Consider the following 13,440-nt stretch of genomic DNA (forward strand, 5'->3'; position numbering starts at 1 on the left):
AGAAAACGTGTGACAGCATTTAGGCCCTGCTTTGCAGAGTAATGAGTAATCAGTTTCAGCTACGGTTAATGGCAAAAATCAAGTTTTTAGGGCCCCCACTGTGGGCATCACAGAGAGTCCCTGAAGGGCGGGACACGTGTGAGCCAAACACTGCTCTGCTGATGATGGGGCTTGGTGGACAAGGTCATAAATCACAAGTTTAAACCAGGAGAAGGTGAGAGAAGGACAAAACAAGAATTCAAGGACATTTGCCACTTACTGGATAAAGAGGGGGAAAGAAATATACCTTTCTTTCATGAGTGCTGGGTACACCGGGGGTGTTCTGCTTGAGAAAGCCTGCTGTTGTGGACCACCTTGTAGGGTTTTTCCGTGAAGGCTCTTCTGAAGAAAAATTTGTGTCACTTACAGAGGTTGAGAGGCCAATCAGTGCAGGGTCACTACTACGTCGGACATGAAGAGGCATATCTGAAGAATAAAGCAGACAGTAAATAAACACTGACTAGATTTCAAATGTTTTTCACATAGGAAAAATATTTTTTCAAGCTCTTGATGGGTGGTTTGACCAAATGTGGTTTCACAGAGTAAGGAGTTATTGACCTCAGCATAGCTCCTCAAGGACAAGGTCTGTTTCCTCAAAACCACAGCCTTGCTGCTTGGCCACACGAGAAGAAAATGAGGGCAAAACCTAACTCCAAATCTAGCAGAGTTCATTGGCTTTACACATACAAACACAGCATAGCTACTATCTGTCGTTGGTTGTGTAAAATTAAAAAAATGCATAAGCTTGAACAACTAAGAGGCTAAGGTAACTTACAGGTATTTTAAAAAGCAAGTAGCCAAAGGCCTAAATTCAACGGCCTCATGACAAAGTAAGGGGTGGAGTAGGCTGATGTGACCCCCACTCCACTGCCACAGCTGCAGCATGGGCACTGCCACCACAACACGCCTGCAAGAAGCTGCACACCAGCCTCTCTACAGTGAAAGGCAGCCTCCTCGCCTTCTAAAATACACTCTCAGTTTCTTTCCCAAAACTTATGAAATTGACTGTTTTCTATTCTGCATTCTTCCTTTGCCTCTTCCTGACAGCTGAAAGAAGATCTGTGCTGATTTACCCTGATTCCCTTAGCCTTCCAGCTGGCATGGCTGACAGGAGAAAAATATTTCATTAGTAATAAATGATACAGCAGTCAGGTAGACTGATTGCAAAGCGATAGGTTTTTTTAATATATGTAGAGGTCAAATCCATTCTGGAAGCATTGATGACACATTAAAGTTAGTTTCTCTTGAAATACAACTTAATTTTTTCCAATTTCATTTATTATCCTACAACAAATATCCACATATCTATCGTCTCCTTGCCCAAACAGAAGTTTCATTGCCTGTATTTGTGACCTCTTAGCACTTTCCCACTCAGCATCAGAATGGAGGGGACATGATTTATCAGTTGCATTTCTCTTTACTGCTGCACTGGGAACCTTGAGTGTGAAGTGGAAAAGAAAAGGTGAAGCCTACGGCATGTAAGCAGCAGAGTCACTGGGAGAGGCACACTGGGCAACAGCTGAGAAAGAAATCTACGTTTTAATGCTTTGATGAAACAATTCCCAAGGAAGCTGAAGGGGTATGTCTCAAAATGCTAGCAAAAAAACGCACAATGACAGCGGTTCACTAAATGACTGTCTCAAACTTTACAATATGTTTATGTTAATGTTACGTATAATAATACCAAAGCATCTTTTTTGCATGGCATTATAGAGACACTGAGAAATACAGTAAACTGTATCACGCTAAGAAAATGTGTGAGTTGGGGGTTTTTAGTCAACTAGGACTTGTGCTGCTGAGATATGCAGAAGCGTTACACAACCAAATACCAAAACAGTCACTCTATTTCACTCCGGTAAACAAGAATACAAAGAATTAATTAATGGGTTTTCTCCACAATTGTTATACTATTTCTTTTTCCTTTGAAAATTCCATTTTTCTTCATGTTCATAACACAGATATTCACAAGAGTTAATTTCCAGCAAACAAAATGTTTGCTTTTAGAAGTAATTATACACATATTTATACACATACATATGTATATACACCTATAAATGTGTATAACAGAACTAGAAGTAATTAAAAGAATATTTCAGGAAAGATCACTTTAATTACACAGAAAAGTATTTATGGTCTGAGTCAACTCTATTTCCATTTTGATTACTCAGTATATACTCATAAACTCATAATAGAGGGTTTTTCTTTGATTGACTTGTCTTCAATTACTTCAGGTTTCATGAAGCAGCTGAAGGTAAAGCCTCTCATTTCCCCCTAGATGACAAACATCATAACAGTACACTACCAAACCACAAGAGATGTCTGTAACAAAGGCGGTACAGCTGCAGTCCCGGCAACAGGCCCGTGATGTGTAATGAAGTGACCCATTAACAGGGGTGCCTGTGCTGCTGGCATAGTCCTGAACATACACTCTCATTTATTAGATTAGCCTGAGCAAGAAAGTGGCTCTGTGGTATGTAGTGCCACTTAAGAAAAATACCAATCTATATCTGTTCCAAGCAGCAGCCCGTCCATATTATCCTTGTTTGCCTTAGCTACCCACCCTACAACAGAGAATTACAATTTTCAAACGTGAGTTCACTTGCTCCTTATGCTTGTATGTCTATATATAAGCATGGTGAAAGCAAAATGTTCTTGTGTTTTTACACTTTTTCTTCAAATTGCTTGACAAAACGAAAGTTCAGTTGGGTGAACTTCTGTAAGAAGATAAGCTGAATTACCAAAAAAGAAAGAAAGAAACTGGAATTCAAAACAGCGCTCCTGGAGAGGAGTGAGCAATTATCACTGCCTTGCCTTTCACTTTGTAGTGAAAGCCTGACAGTTTGCACCAAGTAGCAGAGACTTTTCACAATACAGGAAGTTAATCATGCAATGGAATTCCCAAATATTACTATGCTCCAGAGAAAACATTAACATGAGAAGTTTCTCTACAAGGTCTATTCACTGATGAGCCACATTTAATATAACCCGTTTCATTTTAGTAAGGTTAGTTATTGAGATAATTTCAGACATTTATTGAACACTTCTCCAAATCTGTATTAAAAAAAAAAAAATAATAATTCTGGCAATATAAACATGCAGCATGATCAGTTCTAGTCTCTCATTATGAAAATAGTTCCATACATAAGGAGAAGTGATTTGTATTACTAACCAAACTTCACAATACAGTGAATTATAAAAGACAGTAATTTGGGTGTGTTAGATCTGTGTATTTCCCAGTTAAACTAGAAATTTAAATATACGGAAATTATTTATTTTTTTTTTTTTAATTTCTAGAATGGGACAAGCACATGGGAGATAGCTCTAGTGTATGCTGCTTGGCAATGGTCAATAGCACTCCAGGTATTAATCCAAGAATTAAATCTTATTCACACTATGTTAACCACAAATGGTAAACAATCTTCTGCATTCCTCTCTCCAATTCTATACTGAATATTCTATTCAGTATTGATATTCTCCATTAAAACAATAACATAAAAGAATAAATTGAACAGATTTTTCTACGAATATATTGTTCATTACAATCTTCTGGTTTACTTGAATTTATAGATTTGAAGAGGATATACTTTGAAATATTAAAAGAAAAATCAAAGGAGAGGAACTTAATAATTAAACCACAAGATGAAGTACGCACGGGACCAATGCAATGTCACTGATTCCAGGATGATGGCTGATACCGTTTGAAGTCTGTGGTTTCTTTGAAGAGTGGATAAAACAGCAATGAACTCTAATCACAAGGCTTCAAATTCTCTGTGGCACTAATGCACTGTAAATATTGATTTACTTCTGCAGCTAAGGTGCCTTTTAAATAAGCACTTGAAACGGTAAATCTAATAATGAATTACAGGAAGTTTTAAAAGTCTAAGAATTAAGGAAAAATTAAATTAAAAATCATGAAAGTTACCACTAACTCAGTTCTTGAGCAACATTCAAGGACCTGAAGTATTCACCCATGAGTCTAACGCTATAACTTCAGAAAGAATTATGTGTGACAGAGAATCCCATTAAGTTATGTATATAGCCACAGTTCCGCTAGAAAATGGTTATTTGTAGGATAAATACAAGCTGGATAGCAAAATGCTCACATTCATAATCATGAAATTCTGACTGGAAGTCTCATTTTATTAAAAGCAACAGCAGTTTCACTATAAATTATAAAAACAACCAATACACATTTTATAACCATCTTTAAATGTTAAGAACACAGAGTTGTACCTTCCCTTCCTGCCAGCAATTCCATTTTTATTTTAAAAGGGTCATCACCTTCTCTGATTTTCAAATACACTCACGAGGAAAAGCATTTGAGGGTCTGGCAAATTTCATCCATAAAGCTGAGCATGTCGCCCTGCATGCAGGCATTCAGAGCAGAGGACAGTGGTCTCTCAGAATAAAGCTAATACATACCTTCCCATACCAATTTCCTCTCAGATGTCAGCTTGGAGGGCATGACTAGAAAACTACATACCTATATTTGTATAGCATAGCCAAAATAATTTTACTCTGTGAAGATTTCAGCTAATATTTCAGCTCCTTAGTGCCAGCCATGGCAGCTTGCACAATGTGGTGTGCAGTGAAATTTAAGGCACAGAAATGAAAAAATAATCTTATGGTCATTTCTGGCCACCTCACACACACCATCAGGCCCATGACTGATGAATAGACCTGAACAGGACTTTGGTTTTCTCTCCATACTCTAGCCTTCTCTGGGAAAATGATTCTTCAGTAAAACAAAAAACTCTGTGGGGAAGAGCAGCTTTCAACAAGGAAGCTGCTCCGGTTAGACAGAGTTCCTGAAATAAGCCCATAGATACGTATGTACATCAGGGTATGTTGTATACACAAGGCACACGTAGATCCTACCTCAGCATCAAGAAACTGGTCCAGGGATGGGAGACAGAGACTCAACGCCTGTGTCACCCATCCACCTCATCCTACCACTCAAATCCTCATCTGGAGGCCAAGAGGAAGGATGAATCAGGGTCATCCTGAGGCTCAGGAATGCAGGACGGCTACTTTCAGCTTGAAATACTTGAAACTACAAGTTAAGACTTTGTCTATATTTAACTGAAATATCTTTTTAAAATATTTAGATTAGCCTTGAGTTTCGCACTCCAGACTCCAGCAGAGCTCCCCAGGCCCTGGTTCCAGTTTCAGTAGGTTCAGTTCAGTTCCTTGTTCCACTCACTTGGCAGCAACAGCCAAACATCCCTCATGACTTTTGAAAACTCAAATTCCCAGATCAGTTCAACTTTCTTGCAAACCTCTAGAGACAAGACAATGATAACTTACAAAGACCACTAAGGCTGTTGTAAACTGGACTACACAAAGAAGAACAACAGTTGGAGACAAAAAAACCTGCTGATTGTGAACTTACCTACAAACTGCATTAAACCCTAGCAGCAGCTAACATAAGCCAGAACTTCTCTACAGTATTAACAAAACAGTGCAAATCAAATGTAGGAGTCTTGAATTAGAAAAGAAAAAAATATTTAAAAATGTAAGCAGTTGCAGAGGTGATGAACTACTCCCTGGACAACTGCATCATCTGTCCTGCAGAAGCAATCTCAGGCATGCTATATGGAGGTGGCTGTGGGGAAGGATGCAAAACAGTAGCACTGCAAAGCTACCACCAGTTGCAGCATACCACCAGAAGTATACTTTTGGACATGACAGCAAAGGAAGAAGATAACCTATACCACCAACGCCCTATTCATGGCCCAGAGCCGTTATTTTTATCTCCCCTACAATCCATTCCGCTATTAAGTAATGATTATTTAATAAAAGAATTTCCCAAAGTGAATACTGTTTCCTTTGTCAAAACCTTCAGAATATTTTTTCTAAATTGTTATTATTTTCCCAAAATTTAACCTCCTATTACTAGTTATCTCTCCTTCACTTATGAAACTATCCTTTCCTTTCATGTGTCACAGACAATTATAGCATTTCTCCCCTAAACGGTGCTACATAGCTCATAACTTCACCTCTGCCTCTCTAATTCTCTACCACTGTTCATTTATGTAAATATTATCCTGGTCTTAACTTGTTCAGAAGACACCCAGAATAGTGTATTTATCTTACAACATACCTTCAGTATTGTCTTCAGCTATTCTTACAAGAAGCAGCCTCCCTGTCTTTTTTTGAACTTCGACACTAATGCACGGTCACCAATAATCATATTTGGGTATTTTATTGTCATGGTATCAATCCAGAACATCCATAGAAGCCCTAAATTTTTTGCTATAGCCTCACTTCAGCACCTCTATCTTGCTAATTAAAGTATATGTTCAGTTTAGATCAATACTCTTATATGTTAACTTTATTCATGCTGAATTAAGTTGCATTTTTCCAGTATGTATACTGGAAATATATGAATATGAATTGAGGAAAGAAAAATAATAATACTACATCCGTATTATTATTTATCTTTCCTCCATTCACATTATTCTCCATTCCTAATTTATCAACATCTGGAAATTTAAGTAACAAACTTTTTACAGTACTGCTTCTCCCAGATTTAAAGATGTTAACCCCAGAAAAAACAGGAACCCTCATAACCCCCTACGGGACAACAATCTCTAGAGTAAGGCTGCCTCCAACTTTTTAAGATTTCTATGATGATTTTCAAACCATACGGAAGTGTTTATGCTCACATTGACTTGGAATTTCCAAGATGCTTAAAATTATATTGAATATTTTAACATTTGCAAGTATTACATCAATTGTGCATAATTCACCTATAAATGCCAACTACCTAGTGTTCATGACTCTCTCATAATTATACAAAAGCTTAAGATTGCATAGTTTAGATAATTAGCGTTTCTCTACTTGAAAATATGTTTATGCTTAAAAACGTCAACTTCTAAAATGAATTTCTCTACATTCGGAACTCTTGGTTAAATAACAAGACTGCTATTCGTCTTACAAAGAAAAACAATCATTGTTAACTCCACACAATTCCAGATATTTATAACTACTTCATGTACAAATCCAACTGTTTTCAGTTATTCTTCTAGCTATTGATCTTCACACAACAGCTTATGCACTTCCTCACATATTTTCAATGTTATCAAATACTTTTCTCTACTTCCTTATTTCTTTAGCTTTAAAATGGCACATTTATAAGCATTTGCACATTAAAATCATGACAAATCACAGCTATTCTATTTTCCTCATACTACCGCCCCATGCAGTTGGAGATCTGGCAGGCAGCCACATCAGGAGCAGGACAGAGGCCATACCGCAGCACTAAAAATGCACAACGTGGTCTTCCAGATGGCAGATGAACTGAGGCAGGTCAGGGAACTCCTACACTCAGCCTGCAGAATCTGACAGGTGTGCGTATGTCCCTAACCATCACATAAATATGGACAGAATTCACTTGGCTGTGTAAAACATGCAAACAAAAACCCACTGTGAGCTAGCATAACTTTAAGAAATACAAGATACTGTATTAGCATGCCTATGATCAGAAACGAGTCATAGAAAAGTAAGATCATCTCTGGAAGAACGGGCAGCAGTGAAAAGAACACGTTCAAGCCACCAGAAAAATTCTTACTACAAAGCAAAAGAAAGAAGATAAGTCCTTACCTTCTTAGTATCATTTTCAGTTTCTTTTAATAGAACCTAAGTTTTCCATTTTCCCAAACATGACTGCTCAATGACTTTGAAATTCAGAAATAAGAAAACATCAACCTGCCACAGTTGTATTTTAATAATGAGGTAATGTTAAATCCTTATCTTGAAAGGCCTTTAAAATAACAGTCTTCCTTCCCTTTCTCTAATATTCTTTCTTCTTACTTTTGAATACTGAGATCCAGGAGGAAAAAGATGATTGCAGCTTGAAACTCAATTTACTTAGACACTGACTTTTAAAGCTAATTAGAGAAAGATCTTTAAAACCGAAATTAAGATTTAATTACCTCCACCTTCTCTGTCTCCTTTCTCTGGGCTTTTTTCTAAAATGCAAATATCTTTGCATGCCAAGAGAAAAGACAAAAATGTCAGATCTTACAAATGTTCTACTCATCCCTGTCAAAAAATTATGTTTCAGTATGTTTTAATGAGCTGCAGCCTCAGTTTTTTGGGTACATTCTTTGTGGATCTGCTTAAAACATGCTGGATTACCCCTTTATCTGTTTTCACGCTAGTGCTACAAATGTAGGAAAAATGCACTTCTAGCCCCCTAGATGTTAAGAATTTTTGCAAAATTTCTTCCTTACTTCTTCAAACAGTTGTGCTACAGTAGATGCATCAACAGCTTTGCTGCTGCTGAAGCTTTTCTGCTTACATCTAAGATCACGCCTTGCTATATATATATTTATATTATAATGAAGACACTATATTTTGCATCTGCGTTCACAAGTCATTTCGCAGTGCAGGCAAGGGTTTGCAGTGATGGGAGCAACTTTGAGTTGATAATGCTTCACCACTCTGAGACACAGCAAGGAAGTTGCCAGATACTTTTATCAAAACTTTGAAAAAAAAAAAAAACCTAAAACTGAATGGCAAAATTGCTCCTTGTAGTGAACATAATGCAGTGATGTGAAAACTGTTTATAGTTTATGGTCTAAATGTCTTGGGTAGGCTCAGAAAGGCTCACTTAGAGGAAGAAGTTCGCAACTTTTTCCTGGACAGAAGGGAAGAAATACAGATGCAACAACAGGATTTAGACTGTAACTTGAAAAGCCTAGTTGGGCAGAACCAGGAATGATACAATGTGTATAATACACATCATGATTGTATCAGACAGACAAAATCTGCTGTGGTCGCCAATGTTGTGACCCCCTTCTAGTCGCCAGGCTACCACTGTGCCGTTACATGAGGAGGAAAAGTTGTAGGTAGGAGTACCATTACTCTGCGGTACTAGATATTACAGCTTCAGAACTGCTTCTTGGTCTGTATCTACTTCCAGCTTATCCTAGAATAAACTTTCTTTCAACATCTGTTGCCAACACAACCTCATGCATCACTACACCACCTCATATGCGAGATGGGAATTCCTATGGGGATCATATCCAGGTGCCAAAGAGTTAAACATGCTTAACTCCAATTCAGCAGGTATGTGTGTAATTAGTAAGGGATTTGTTTTTACACCAGTCCTCACAAAGCTGGTACAGGAATATCTTTCCCTCCCTCCTCTCCATCAGAACCTACTGTCATATCCACTGGCTCATGAGTTATGGCACTAACTGACTTTTCAAAAGTCTGCACTGCCCAGAGGGCTGTGGAGCCTCCACATCACCCATCAGCATCGCCCCTGTCTGGAGAAGGAAACACTACCCACTGCCCATTTCCTGGGCAAACAGCAAGGACATTAAAACCAACGGCATTTCTGCTGGGGTTTTGAACAGGGAAAAAAACACCAAACTTCTGGATTTGTAAAGACATTGCAACGTCATCACAAAATAGTCCAGCGTGTACACAGGACATGGTAAATAACAGGTGGCAGCAGGGAAGCTACTGGCAGCTTAACTATGTGAACAGTGAACAAGTTACATATGATGGTTGTTTACTTCATTTATGTTTGAAACCGTGAGGGAAGAAGTATTTCTTTGCCAGTCATCTGATGCATACTCCATCTTTGGACGTGTTTGGCTGTTAACCTAGCATGTCTTCACATTTCCGTGGAGAACCTCCTTGCCACTGAGCAGGCACTGGGCACCTGGCCTCTCCTCCAGCAGGCTGGGCAAGCATGGCCAGCTCCAGCCTCACTCCACTGCAGAGAAGTACAGGGTTCCAGGCCACTGTCAGGCTGGAGAAGGCAATAATTTTGGAGTATCACCACCTGGAGGTGGATCTGAGCCTGTGTTACCCAAAATTCACACTTTCATGACAGATTTTTAACTGAAACATTAATAGTTCTGACCACCAAGAAAACCTGACTACAATCATTTAAAGGTGAGTGGTTTGGGGTTTTTTGTCAGAAATTATCTGTGCATGCGTTTTCATAGCTATATGCACCAAATTTAAAGAAAAAAGAACATGTGGAAAGAACACCCTTTATGCACACTACCACGCTTCTGAAATAGAAAAAAAAAATTAAAAAAAATACAACTAACACATATAATAAGATAGAGTGAACATAGCCCTTAACATCTATTAAAAATTACTAACAGCTTCTGCAGTTTTAATGGAACCTGTTCTTGTTTCCATGACAGAAACATTACTAGGATTAGAAATATGTTGGTACATTCATGAAACATGCTCTCGTTCAAAGTGTTATCAAATCTCTGCAAGTTAACATTTTGCTAAGCTCTTACCTGCCAATGATGACCAAGAAGAGTAAAAGATCTCAAGCAGAACTAGGAAAAGGCCATGCCATGCCACCTCATGTACCCAGACAGACAATTTTTAGCAGAAGGCTCTTCTGCATGCAGTGAGTAATACAGCTCAAAGGCAAAGCACAGAGCATGAAGATCTCAAGAATATTATTTTCTGTCATTCAGCTACAACTATCAAGCTGAATCCCCAAAGACAAATCAAGTATTTGTGTGTTTAAGTAATGAGATGAAATGCCACCAACACTCCTCAGCCACAGGGGATGCATGCCAGTGGAGCTGCCATGCCCATGACCTGGGAGGGCAGATGGCACGGCTCTCTACATGAAGATACAATGCTGTGCATGACTTCTTATTGGGGGTAGGTTGTGAAGTAGCTTGAAGTTTGGGGACTACATAAACCGACCGGCATCCAAACAAGCTCTTTCCAATTACATGAGTGGGGAAAAAGAAGTTCCAACTATCAGCACAGCATGCTGAAATCTTCTCATTAACTCTCAAAGTTAAAGATTAGTTTCTGCAGAAACTCTGGTGCTCCCAGTAGCCAAATAGGGAGTAAGATAATTTAGACCACATTGGAAGTTTTTAGTTAAATTGTTCAGATAATGCCCACAATGGGACAATAAAACAGAACGTCTACTGTTGTCCAAGGGGTGACAGACCAACAGACATCTTTAATTGTTCTTCTTTACTAGAAACAGATTATATTAATAAACTATATTCCCTTCTTTTTTAAAACCATGCCTAATGAGCAGTAAGAGACTAGCTGCTGCTTGAAGCATGGGCAAAGTTGAGCATTCCTGTCTGTCTTTACATGTGCTTTACAAAGTCCCTTACAACAACCGGGAGCCTGAATTGTTGTTTTGTGGAAGTGTACAAAGTTTTCTACACCTTAGTGAAACTTTGGCAACATTTCTTCTCCCTCCCTCCTTCCTTCCCCGCCCCCCCCCCCCCCCCCCCCCGCCCCCTTTTTTTCTCTCCTCCCTTCTAACAACCCTGGAAACGTGCAGTTACACTGTGTGCTTTATCACATACCTCTCCTTTTTTTTATTTCACATTGCCAAGGCTGACAAGAGTCAAAAAGTATTCCTAAAGGTTCAAAACCAAGATTAAGCAAATAAAAAGAACCTCAGATGAAGTTCAAAAAGAAATCTCACTACACGAAACACAGTTCATGAGTTTTTGGATCAATGACTTTTCATGCTTGCAGTTGCCAATTTTCATTATAATTTGTGATTGGTTCTAGCCCAGAAGTGAAGATCATCTTTCTTAGTGGAGAAACAGCTTTAGCCAGAACTAACAGAAGATATTTACTGAAATACTATGGTATATACTTCATGCCAGAATTTGTCAGGTTCCCAGCAGCTAACTTTTCCAAGCTGTCTCCACACCACAAGCCTCCTTCCATGTCTCATCCTAGAATGTGCTACAACAATTTCAAATATCTGCAGGCAGAAAGAGAACATGAGGCAGACAAATTTTATTTTACAAAAATTATTAATATTTTAATTGTGATTATCACTTTTCATTTTATACTATTTCATTCCGTTTCATTATTCAAAGGAAATTAATAAGGTATTTATTGTTCTGCAGTCCAAAATGTATTGATACACTGAGATGTATGGATACATGAGAAAAGGAGGGGACAGCCACCGTCTATTACTTGGTCCTCTTCCATTAGCAAGAATAATTGAAGGCTGTTGCTTGAACATGAGGAATCCCAAACAGATTCAACAGAAACTCAACAGCCCAGGACAGGTTACCCAGGAAATGCCCTGCAAGTAGTCACTTAGCCAAAAGCAGTCTGCAAAACCGCTCAAACATATTGCATTTTCCACAAAGCAGAAGAATGCTGTTACAACTGATCAGGCAACTGAATGCCGCCTTCCGCACCTAAAGCCAGTTAAGTGCCTTGTGCTCCAAATACATACACCTCCCTCTCCAAGTCCTTGCCGCAGAAAGATAGCAAGTTGACAGAACCTCTACTGAGAACCTACAGAAGAGAAACAAAGGAACCACACGTTCCTCTAGTCCGTGTGAAGCCATGGCCAGGGCTGCCTGCACACGAGCTGACAGAGAGAGTACTCGCTTCCCTGAGTGCCACATACCCAGACAAAGCTCCTACAGCATCAATGCTAACAACTTCAGTCAATGAGAAAATATATCCAAGAGTAAAGCAGGAACATGGAAGGGTCACTATCCATCCAGCTATCAACATGGAGATGCAGAGGAGGCGCTACCTTTCTGCATGAGCACCCAAGCTGCACTTTGATGCCACAGTCAGGATGTAAAGGACAGCTGTAAGAGCACTACGGCAACCAGTCCTCAGCATCCATGGGCTTCCCCTGCCCATCTTGTAGCTGCGTATCTGTAAGATGCTGCTACTACAACCAAAAATAAAATTCACTGCAATAATATTTTTTTAACTTCAGTTCTCTACAAAGGCTCTGTGAAATGCAAGTCACATATTTTCCAGTCCTCTAAAGGAAGAAAGTTATCTTGCATAACCACTGAAAGAAAGCCACAGGAGAAGAGAGCCATCTCCTGTACTGATGGAGTTACTTCTTTAACCCACCTGAGAGCAATGGATTTTAGGGAAGAAGTCTTAGTATCACCATTTTTATCTTAGATAAAATTTAGAAAGCTTTCTGGTATTAAGGCCTCCCTAGCATATTGATTTTTCAGTACATGCACCCTTATGAGGTTTTTACACAGCACCTGAACATTCACTAAATAAACATTGGGAAGATGTACAAACAAGGGTGAGTGGTACATCCATAGGCTCTCACAGACCATCAACTTCTCTGCAGTGTGCAGCAAGTAGTCGGTGTGCTTCTAGCACAAAACCACCTCTGGTTTGTTTGAAGTGCTTACTTCAAAATCTGGAAGTTAACTCTAAGAAATTGTTTGCATAGATTCTGCCAAATTACACTATTTTTACATAAAACATGGTGCTTCTTACTAAAGAATATCTGACTTTAATAAAAGTAGCTATCTTGAATTTCATGTAAAATAAGACAGCAGGAAAATAGCCTATTTTTTACTTAACTATGTCATGCAATCTCTGAAGGTAGAGTATTTTAACATCTATAGGATAGCTAGGTCA

At 38.8% G+C, this 13,440-nt stretch overlaps 1 protein-coding gene across 15 annotated transcripts in view; it reads right to left on the reverse strand.

The window, feature by feature from the left end:
- PARD3 (par-3 family cell polarity regulator) overlaps positions 1-13,440 on the reverse strand; it is a 459,181-nt gene that overhangs the window by 273,516 nt on the left and 172,225 nt on the right. For 9 of the 15 annotated variants that reach the window (XM_056335029.1, XM_056335028.1, XM_056335027.1 and 6 more), the window contains exon 4: positions 287-465. In XM_056335029.1, coding sequence (XP_056191004.1) covers positions 287-465 — 179 coding nt within the window. Of the gene's footprint in view, positions 1-259; positions 466-13,440 lie in introns of all 15 variants that reach the window. The other 6 variants (XM_056335022.1, XM_056335019.1, XM_056335020.1 and 3 more) reach the window with 1 other exon arrangement.

Source organism: Falco biarmicus, chromosome 4, assembly GCF_023638135.1.
Source record: "Falco biarmicus isolate bFalBia1 chromosome 4, bFalBia1.pri, whole genome shotgun sequence".
NCBI lineage: Eukaryota > Metazoa > Chordata > Aves > Falconiformes > Falconidae > Falco > Falco biarmicus.